Source organism: Mesoplodon densirostris, chromosome 11 (assembly GCF_025265405.1).
Source record: "Mesoplodon densirostris isolate mMesDen1 chromosome 11, mMesDen1 primary haplotype, whole genome shotgun sequence".
NCBI lineage: Eukaryota > Metazoa > Chordata > Mammalia > Artiodactyla > Ziphiidae > Mesoplodon > Mesoplodon densirostris.
The window spans coordinates 15,973,571-15,985,100 of NC_082671.1; the positions used below are offsets into that span (position 1 = coordinate 15,973,571).

The following is an 11,530-nucleotide window of genomic DNA, read 5'->3' on the forward strand; positions in this document are numbered from 1 at the left end:
GTTCCTCTGAATCGTCCCAGAGGACACAGTCAGATGGTGGGTTCTTGGGTCCAATCTACCATAGCAATTCTAACCCCCCCATCTTCATGAACATTCTGGACTATTTTGTATACTACCACACAAGGTTCCCTTACTTCCACTCTTTTTACTCTAGTGCATCATCAAGGTTAGATTTCCACAGATCAAAAAAGCTAAATGTTGAATCATGACTCACAATGAGCAAGACCATGTCGATGACTTAATTCTCTCCTGCCCAGACTAATAGTCTGTGTCACCCTCCCTGACTCCAGTCTACCACCCTCTACTCAAGATCTTCTACGTGGTCCCCTAGTTAGTGCTGACACATGTTAACCAAGTGTGCATGCAGCATTGCGAGTATGCCCAGGTTAACTTCTCCAAAATCTAACCTTACTTATCAACGATTTAGCTGAAGTTAGGCCTAGGGCTGCAACTTGAAACTCAGCAGGTGACAAGCTCATCAGGGACAGCAGAAGGGATGCTGCAGTCCAGGAGGTGGACAGTTGACTTCTGAAGGAAATTGTACCCAATGTAATCTGAGAAGGCCCAAAATGTTTGTATCTAATACAGGATTTCTTTCAGGACAATAAGGCCTTCAAGGTTATATATTTACCAAACAGTTTTTACTTTTTTCTTTTCCTATGATGTATGGATTTATAAATGAACTTTTAAAAACCCCTAATCTTTTAATCTAAAATGTATCTTAGTTGTATAAGTTAATTTTTCTATGATAATTGCCCTTGTTAGCTTAGCATACAATAAGGAAAGGCAGACTTTTTCATTATCAGACCAACTGTAACTACATACTTACGGGTAAGGAATTTAACTTCTTAAGGCCTTAGTTGTAAGTAAAATTTATGTAATATCAAATAATTCACTGGTTTATTATAAAGACACTTTCAAAAATAAATCCATGCATTTCAATTCAATAGACCATGAATTTCAAAAATTGATAAGTTAAGCCCTATAATATATTAACTATATGAATATAACTATATATTTCATTAAAAAGATATATATAAAATAAAGGTAAATTGAGCCCTGTAGAATGGTAATTTAATAAAATTATATAGTAATCCACCCATAGGTTATACTCATATTATTCTGTGTAATAAAGAAAAGGTTAAGTGTGAAGCAAAATGTACAAGATACAAACAACTAAGAAGGCAAACTATATATTTGAAAATACAGTTGTGGTTCATGGCCAATTATTTCATATCTCTAAGAGAATTTTTTAATTGCATACAAAGGGTAAATTTAATTACCATACAAACGTTTGAAACTCTCTGATATAATAAATCCCTTAGGATCACATGTCAATTAAACAGATTTCCTTCTCTTTCCAAATACATTATTGATCAGTTTGGCCATGGATTTAGATCCACTGGGTCTTCTCTTTTCTTTGAGTTTGAAGTTTGTCAGGATGCCCTTGATAATTCTGATAAACATCATTTCCACCTCCAGAGATTGCTCTGCTGCAGACAGTTCACAGAATTGGCACCGGTTATCCAATGCCAGTTTTTGCCCTTCTTCCCAGCCAACCTCTCGCACATGACAGAGATCTTGCTTGTTACCCACCAAAAGCACAGCTGATTCCACAGCTCTGAAACACAGATACACAATTCTTTGACAAGACTGTTTTAAAAATTCTTTTTTTTTTATTAAGTAGGTTTATATCAAAAAGAATTATGGACCAAAAGAAAGAATACTGTGTGTGTATGTGTGTTATTTGTGGTCATATATGTGTGTATCTCATTTACTTACAAAAATTATTTTAGATAAAATGTAGTAAATGACACAGAAGCAACAAAGCTCTTAAAGCATAACATTTGAAGTGGTACAAACTTATTCCTGGAATTATGGCTCTGTTTACTAAAAAGACATGATTGTAACATTTTCCACTTTCAATTCCCTTATATGTAGAAAAAAAAAAAAAAAAAAAGGTAAAATAGTCCTCGTCACACAGAATGCTCACAGAGGTTAAATGAAGATGTGTATAAAAATCTAGCCCAGTGCCAGGCAATAAAGTATGCTTACTAAGTATTATCTTTCATTTCCTTATCAACTGAAAGAGAGGGACTAACTAATGCCTCTTTACTAATTCAATACTTGTTGCTGTTTGTTAATATTCATTACAGCATATTTTAAAGAAAATTTTACAGTCTCTTGACCTTGTACAATTTTTCTGTTTATTGAAGAAATATATCGCTTTGGTAAGGTAATGTCTTTGGCAAATATCAATATAGTCTCCTCAGTTACAGTGTAACATTCCTAAAGCAGAGTTTCATTTGAAGAATACAGTAAGGCTACTAGGTCTTAAATGACATGGAACTCTGCCAAGATATCGCCTATAGGGAAGAAATGGGAAAATGAAAACAGTCTTCAGGCTGGTTTCATTCACATGACAGTGTGAGCCGTAAGGGAAAAAGCACTGTATGTGTTGGATTTTGAGGGCACTAAGAGTATCTTTTTCTATAGAGTTCAGAAAATTATTGTGAAGAATTAATGGGCAAGAATAAATGAAACATTTTCAATGGTGAATCACAAATATCAGATGTAATTTTATAAAACAATGCCATAATTTTGCTTTTTATCTACAAATAAGAGACTCTAGTTTACCTAGAGATTGAGAACTGGAAAAACTCAAAAATTATTTGGTCGATACATTAAAAAGTTTGCCTGAAAAATGTCAAATATAGGGATTTTTAAAATATACTTTTTTTTGCCTATTCGTGAGTGATTCTTTTGATTTGTAAGAATAGAAAGTAGTTTTAATTACTTTCCCTTACCTAAGTTATGGTGCTTAAATATAAGGCATTTAGCACTTGAAACAATGGAGGTCCCTCAAAATCAATAATATTATAGGAAATCAGAGCTATGAGGTACCTTAGTAAAATCACATTCTTTTCCCCTACCGTGTTTCCATCAGTTTTATAGTCAGAAAAAGGAGGTCTAGAGATTGAAGGGTTTACCCAAGGTCAATCAGATATAAACAAGAATTTAGATCAAATGACTCTAGGGAAATATAACTTATCAATTACTATCTGATTATTTCTTGATAGTAGGCATTTAAAATAGATATAAAAAGCACAGGTACCAATTTTCAGGAATAATATTGTGCTTTTTTGCTTCCCAGATTAGAATGCTATTTTAGATTTTAAGAGCAAATCTGGTTACGATCACAAAGAATCCCTTATACCAGCAGGTTAAACAAAAATAAATATTTTAAATGGAAAGGCTAAAACAATTTTTAAAAAAAGGAAAACTAAAATGGGAAATTCATAGGTTTAAATTTATATCTACTAATGCAAAATTAGTTTAAGGCACAGTTATGTTTTCCTTCATAGTCACTTGTGTCAAGACATTAGCAATCGGGAGTCGTTGATCAGCTCTTTGTTTTAGGAGGTGAAATGGAGAAAAAGGTACTCTCATACTTAGAATCTGTAACAGTTTGATTATTCAGTCTATTTTGCTTTGATTGATTGAACAGCTCAATGACTAGGAATTGGATGCCAAGTGTAATAAATCTGGATTTATTTAGTAGCCTTCACATTTTTTGTGGGAGTGAAAAAGAAAGGTGGAAAGGGAACTATCTGTGTACAGAGGACCATTATTTTGCAAGTGAATGTCATGTTAACAATAGAAGCTGTCTTGTAAAATAGCCATTTACTTGGGGCAAGTAACTGTTTATGTCAGCCAGGATATAAAGTATTCTCATCTTATTCCTTTTACTACATGTGTAACTCCTGTGGAATGGAAGGTGGATTGTTCAGGGCTGTTAAATTTTGTAATTGGAAGCCTGTATTAAACTCTTCCTAATGATGCTTACAGCTCTATGATGATTTACTAAAAAGAAAGGAGAGAGGAAAGAAAAATACCTCACCTTTTACAATGACTAGTCTGTGGCTCCCGAATTCTGTAGATTAGTGCTTTTGCAAAAGCAAACGAAGACCTGTCACTGATGTCATACACAATAACAAACCCATCTGCCCAATGCAGCTCACTTGTGAGGGAAAATTTTGCTTTCTGTGGCTGAAAATAAATGAAGCACGTTGAAAGTGGTGGGATCTGATCCTTGTATTTTACCTGTTAGACAGTTAATTAATGGAGACCCATTTCACCTGGAAGAGAATTCAGTAAGCCAAATACTGATATTTTCTAAAATGTAGTCTCTGTTTCTTTTTTATCATCCTCTTTCTTTAAACAAAAGTGATTAAATTTTAAAAAATAAAGAACTATAATAAAGTTATATCCAAAATCAGTATCCACATATATGTTTGAAAAGAGATGATATTTTCTATCCTTATTAGTAAATGGAATATGTTTTGATTTTTGGCACTAGATTTAAATCAGTAAAAAAAAAAACAGTATTGATAAGGTTTAGCTCAAAAGATTTGAGGGATATCTTCTTCAAATCATAATTGAAAACATATTTTGTTGTACTTACCTGAGAACAAGAGTCGTATATTTCTAGATTCAATTGCTTCCCTTCCAAATACAAATGCTTTTTATAGATAGGTTCTGAAAAATATGCATATACTCATTGTCAGTATGGAAATCCTCCAGAGTTTAAAAAATGGCCTTATATTTGGATCACAGTCCTGCAAAGTCAACCAGTCATATTTTAATTGAGTACTACAGTAGCTCTTCTTTATTTCTAGTGGTCAAAAAAACATATATTTGCTAATGTATATTTCTTACAAATGAACTTTACCACTATACCTATTCACCTACATGTTTTTCTGCCTATATACGTACCTTCCATTCTATTATTATGGATGAATTATCTGTGTTTCTATCTAAGGCCAGTCCATTCACTATGAACTAGTTACTATTTCCTCTGACCTGCTGAAAGACATGGCTCCAACAAGTCTACCTCCCTCTTCTGCATCACAAAATGTTCCTCTTTATTATATCATTACTAGCAGCTGAATTTCTCCTAACTTAACAAGCCTTTGGATCCCAACTATTGCTCTATTTCTCTGTTGGCCTTTTGATAAATATCTATACTCCCTGTGTCCAAATTCTCTCCTTCCATGACCTTCAAATTATTACAATCAGGCTTTAATTCCAATTACGTGACTAAAACTGTTCTTATCAGGGTTATGGTTTTAGACTCAGTGGAAAGTTATTGATCTTACCTGCCCTGTCAGTAGTATTAGTATAGTTGATCACATCTACCTCCTACCTCCATGTGAAAAATGTTTTTTTCACATGGTTTTCAAGGCAACATACTCTCCTGGGTTTTTTCTTTATTCCATATTGCTTTGTATTAATCTTTTTTATTTGTCCCACAATATCTTCTCTCACTCCAACTGTGATTCTAGTTTATGGATTTCTTCTCTATCTACACTTACTCCCTTGCTAATCTCATCCAGTCAGAGTCTTTATGTAACAATTATTGCTGATAAACCCATTTCTGTAGTCTGGACCTCTTCCCTGGACTCTAGACATCTACCACCACTGGGTGCCTCCATTTAGATACCTGATAGACATCTCAACCTTAACATGCTTAATAAGGAACCTCTGATCTCCCTGCAAAGACTGCATATCCCACAAGTTTCCATTTCATTAAATGACATATCCATAACTAGTCTCACAGGTTAAAAGCCTCAAGGGCATCCCTGATTCTTTCTTTCTCTTACATCTTATATTTATTCTATTAAAAATTCATTTTTACTCTATCTTCAAAGAATATTTTGAATTTGTCTGCCTCTCATCACCTCCTTTGCTCACACTCTGGTCCAAGCTATCATTACTTTTGCCTGTATTATTAGAAAACCTCCTAACTCAGCTCTTTGCTTTATCCCTCCCCTAACTCCCTTCTTGCTCTCAGTTTATTCTCAATCCAGGAGCAAAAACCAATTTGTAGACAGATCATGTCACTTGCCTGATCAAATTTCTCCAATGGCTCCCCATCTCACTTGGATAAACCTAAGCTTTTAAAATGCTTGAGAATTTCCCTAGTTATCTAGTCTCCCATGACCCCTATGATCTCAGTAGACCTCTTTGGCTATTGTCTCCCACATTCCTCCACTGAAGCTACACAGTCCTCCATACCATTCCTCACATTTTTCAGAAGGTTCCTTCCTCTGAACTTCGGCAACTGTTTTTTCTACCTGGAATGTAACTGTCCAAATATCTTCATGGCTCAGTTTTTATCACCTGCGGGTCTGTTCAAATGTCTCCATCTCAGCCAGGTCTACCCTGACTACCCTATTTTAAATGACCACACACCACTCCCCTATGCTTTCTTTTCCTTCATAACATTTATCATCATAAGACATTATATATATATATATAAATATATATATATATATGTGTGTGTAGATATGTAGATATATATATATATATGTATAGATATAGTTAGATAAATGCATTTTTAATTAGCTGACCCTTCCCTCCAGAATGTAAATCTTATGAAGGCTCAGATATTTGTTCATTACTATAGCCTCTTTACCTAGAAGAGTACCTGCCACATGACAGGTATTCAATAAATATTTGTTGAATGAACGAAGGACTTCGTTTCTGTAACTGTCCCTCCAGTGTTTTAATACAAGACCTACCTCTCTCCAAAATTGCATACTGACCCAAAATCATGACCCATTCTGGCAAATACTCTGTAACCTGTGGTTAGCAAAATGTAGCGGACATTTGGGAAAGCCGACTTTAGGAGGTTAGGGATGAATTTTTAAATCCTTCTAGGTTACATTTAATGAAATTTGTTAGTGTTTCATTAAATCTTAAAATGTCTTCAGACAGTTTATTCTAAACTTTATAAGCTTACTACTGTGAACCATATACTTTCCTTCTAAGACATTTTAAAATACTCACTCTCAAAACTCAAAAACTGCCAACAGGGGTCACCAGCTCTTAACTTTTTAAAAGTTTATTATTTTCCCCTTCTAGCCCTCATTTACAAATGGGGTCATTTTTTTGCTAATTAATCCTCATGTGGTGGTGAATTTTGCTCATTTTTTTTGTCTTTAAGAATGTCTCTAGGTCTTATATTTTTAATAGAGATGTAACAGCCAGAAACGTGTACATTTCATTTGCTTATTTATCTATTGATATATCTATATATCTATTGATATATCTTATAAAAGACTAAGATGATGTTTTTATTTTGTTGTTGCTGTTACTGCTTTTTGTGTGTGTTCTTTTATTTATGTTTTGTTTTATAGTTTTAGAACATTTTCTCATGCCTGACTCCTAGTTTGTGTGTTACCTTTTTTGACTGAGGTTGTTGACCTGAGAAATGAAACAATAAGAATTTCTCTTCCTATGTATTTCTTCTCTCTATAATCAGTTTTCAAGTGCTTGCCCTAAAACATTTGGCAAATGGCATATGGACTGAAATACTATGTGGGCTACACGTAGGAAACAATGCAATACTTTAAAGTTATTTTCTAAAATACTCTAATAATGCTATATCATAAATGAATGCTAAAGATTTTTGTTGTTTATTTCTCATGAAAACACTTCCAATCATAACTTATTCTTACTCTAAATAAGTATTATTGAACAAAAGAATAATTTCCTTTTCTCCCAATTCTCATATTTTTTAAAATCTTTGTTCTTATTTAAAAAACCCTCAAAACCTTTCCCCACCACACCTTCAGTCAGGTAAGATATTAGTAGCATTATATAGATTAATTGCTGAGCCAAAAATATATTCAAACCTCTGGCAAAATTCCCAGTTTGTTATTAATTCCCCACTGTGGCATTTCCCATATGTCATGCTAATTCTGATCAAAATAACAGAAATTTACAGTAGAGTTAGTGAAATGATCCTAAGATTATATCAAGGTGCCCTGGCATCTGTTTTAGAATTTCTCTGAAACTTACATAAGCAACCTAGCTAATTATGATATGATCTTTAATCATAGCATAATTTTCCAGTTATTGTCACATGCTTTTGCAATAAAAATAAGCATTTATTTTGTAGTTACTTGTGCTTTTATAATTAATTTGTCTTTATTTTTCAACAGATGTTGCTTTCATTTCAAATTGTTTCAAATTGCTTACAAAAAAATCCACACTCACGTGCTCTACAACACTTGGCACAGGCGGCAGGTCCCAGTTTTAATGTTTTTCTAGTTCTAGACTGAAACCAACTGGATTTCTAATCCATTTTATTTAACATCAAATTGGATAACTTTTTATCATAAAAGAACAATTAATTCAAATACTTATTTGGGCTTTTCTAACCAGAACCCATGAATAAATAAATTGCTTAAAAGTGCAAAAATGGGGGACTTCCCTGGTGGTGCAGTGGTTAAGAATCCGCCTGCCAATTCAGGGGACACGGGTTCGAGCCCTGTTCCAGGAAGACCCCACATGCCTCAGAGTGACTAAGCCCGTGAGCCACAACTACTGAGCCCGAGTGCCACAACTACTGAAGCCCGCATGCCTAGAGCACATGCTCTGCCGCAAGAGAAGCCACCGCAATGAGAAGCCTGCGCACTGCAACGAAGTGTAGCTCCCACTGACGGCAGCTAGAGAAAACCTGCGTTCAACAACGAAGACCCCACGCAGCCAAAAATAAATAAATAAAATTATTCTTTAAAAAGTGCAAAAATGGAAGATTCTATTAAAATGTTTCTCTGATATTAATTATGATGCTGAAGTTTTAAGGTGAAAAATTCTAAAGTAGTGACTTACCAAAATTAGAAGCATATTCTCCAATAAATCGCTTGGTAAGAAACCTTACTGTAAGGGCTGTAAAACAAAACAAGCTGGATTTGGGGTCTTATCTGTTTTAGGATACAAATAATTTAGTAATGTACATAAGCATCTAGCATCTCCGTTCAAAATTTACTAAGTATTAATGAAGACTTAAAACTTTACTCAATTCTGGTCTAAGAATTTCCACTGTACAGCCGTAAAAATTAGGAGGCTAGAAAGAAAGTGATCTCAGTGTGCTGCCCACTCAAATCACTGCGTAAGTAATTTACAAATGCAAAGACACGTAAGACAACTCACCTTTGTAACAGAGACAGATTTCTCATTAAATATGAGATGCAAGAACTATAACATCTCTATATTTTCTTTATAAAATTAATTGTGGCTCCATGGTGCTGCATGCTAATAGTGGCCAGGACGGTCTCAAGCATTTGCAATTGTTTAAAGGAAATAGGGACTTCAAAATGCAGGAAACAGAGGAACGACCTCTAGTGTTGGTTTATCTTATTGCAGCTCCTGGGTCTGGCCCGTTGTTAAGATTCATTAGGCTACGGTGGTTCTATTGGCGGCATGCTTAGTATCATCATAATGTGACCAAAAACAAAACAAAAGAAAACAAAAACATAGCTTCCAAGGTCTGGTCTGGGCACCTCTTGCTCATTCCTGGGCATTTAAAAAGCCATGCCCCTCCAAAGTTTTTCTCACTTTGATAATGTGAAAAAAATGACATTTAAAAAATAATTCATAGGTCTCCACACATCTCTTTCCACCCTTAGTCTCAGGGAAGCAGAATCTTTTCAAGGGCATTGTTTGGCCACTGGTAGGTGTGGAGGCAGGTGTGCTGGAGTGAGAAGTAGGTGGGATAGTGATGGGAGGGATTTCCTGTTATTCCAATGAATTTCAAACATCAGTAGAACAAGATACAAATTAATAATTCAAACAGTTATATTCCTCAACCTGTATATACATTTTATATACAGGTAATTGCATTACTTGCTTATAAAGCAAAAACTCCTACTTAAAAATAATATATAGTTATATCAAGTTTATATATATATAGTATGTTATAATGTAATATATATCATGTCAATATATTTCTCACTCTTTATGTACTCTACAGCATGCCACAGAAAACAACACCACTTACCAGATTTGCCTGTTCCTTCACCACCCAAGACAGCAAGTTTCACATCATTCATCTTGCTTTTCTGCTCCTTCTTGGTCCCTCCTGACTTCTGGAGATATACTGACTTGAGCCAAGCATGTGTTTTCCAAAATCCTTTTTATTATTGCTGCTCTCATTTCCCTAAGGCCAACTCCACCCCATACTCCTACCATCCAATAATAACTTTAAAAATATTTTCCTAGAGTAGTTTTTAACATGTCTCAAAAGAAAAAAAAAAAACAGTGGACTTACTATTTAGACACAAAGGTTTACTAAGCCAATAGTTAAAAGTTTAACAGAAGCGTAGCTCATCTTCTACTTTCATGTGCCTGGAATCTACCTTCTCCTAGAACCTAGAAAGATGATCTCTCTTCATTAAGAAAGTTTTTAGAGGACGGGTAAACATTCCTGTAAATTTCCTTTGAGTGGATTAATTTTGCTTTTTCTATTAATACCTGAGGCTACATCTTCTTGGGTTTCTCCTGTGAAAGACAAGGGGGAATAAGTTAATTCAATCATGAAAAGAAATGAAAGAAGGGAGAGGATGGCTCTCTTGGATGGATTAGCTCAGGGTTGACAGCAATGCACGTGAATATCCAGCCCATGTTTTTGTGTCATTTGAGGCTCTCAAGGAGAAATATGGGAACCCCAGAGTTTCACCTTTCTAATGTCTTCCTTATAAAGTAACTTTTCTCTTTCTTTTTAAAAAAGTGTTATACAAATAGACAACAGTAAGATTTCTGGAAAAAAAATAATAAAGCAATCAGCCTCATGTTGGTTAAATAGCACTAAACAGGAACATGTCATGTTTCCTTACATAGTACTTTTTTAAAAAGAAAAGAACATTTGGAAGGGGTGTTCTGATATAATTCACTCTTGCTATGAAATAAAAAGGCAAATTTGATATGCACAATTATCACTATTTTATACTTCTTTTCATCAATTGTCACTGCTACTCCAAGTCCCCAAATTATTTTCTTCCCTTTCTTTCTCCCCATTTGTATATGTATAAATATGAAAGTTGAGAAAAGAGTACAATAAAAAAATAGAAGAATTCAACTTTTGTGGACTACATTTTAAGATCCAGGTAAAGAAGTTTCATTTCCAGGTTGGGTCTATCACAGAAATACATGCTTCTTAAAAATGCATTTATTTAACAAATATTGATTAATTGCCACTCTCTGTTAAAGCTATATTTGGTTTAATTAAATAGATCAACAATTAAGTAATGAATTTTCTCACCTGATGGAGTCTACAGTCTACCAATAGAAAATCGAAACAGAATTACAACAAATATTATCATTGCTAAAATGGGGCTCTGATCAAGTAGATAGAAAGGTCTTCAAAAAGTAGGTAAAGTTTGAAACATGATCAGGACCTACAGAGAGAGGAAGGAAAAAGTGATTGGGGAAGGAAAAGAGGAAGGAAAAAGTGATTGGGGAGATGTGTCTGTTCTAAAAGAAGAAACAGACTCTGTAAAGAAAAAAAGGCAAGAGAGAGTGTATCAGTTTGTGGGATCAACAAGGTAACATCTGAATAACTTAGACTTTTTCCTTTTATTACAAATTATAAAAAATTTTTAAATAAGCTATGTTTTCCCTTTAATCCATGCCACTGTATTAAAGTAACAGAGTGGTTTTTTTTTAAGGAAGTTTAACAGTT

General features: G+C 34.2%; 1 protein-coding gene across 1 annotated transcript; it reads right to left on the reverse strand.

Moving 5' to 3' along the window:
* Nucleotides 1-1,338: 1,338 nt before the first annotated feature.
* Nucleotides 1,339-9,902, reverse strand: RERGL (RERG like). Its single transcript, XM_060113875.1, has 5 exons — nucleotides 9,851-9,902; nucleotides 8,683-8,739; nucleotides 4,466-4,539; nucleotides 3,902-4,050; nucleotides 1,339-1,621 (listed from the first exon to the last, which is right to left on the reverse strand). Exons 1-5 carry the CDS (start codon nucleotides 9,900-9,902, stop codon nucleotides 1,339-1,341), a joined length of 615 nt encoding a protein of 204 aa, XP_059969858.1.
* Nucleotides 9,903-11,530: the final 1,628 nt, after the last annotated feature.

Bases quoted from the DNA above. Each gene is read 5' to 3' on its own strand.
- RERGL (XM_060113875.1), bottom strand. From the start codon at position 9,902: ATGAATGATGTGAAACTTGCTGTCTTGGGTGGTGAAGGAACAGGCAAA. The intron at 8,740-9,850 runs GTAAGTGGTGTT...TTTGTTTTACAG, and splicing joins TGAAGGAACAGGCAAATCTG to CCCTTACAGTAAGGTTTCTT. The intron at 4,051-4,465 runs GTAAGTACAACA...ATTTATTTTCAG, and splicing joins TATACGACTCTTGTTCTCAG to CCACAGAAAGCAAAATTTTC.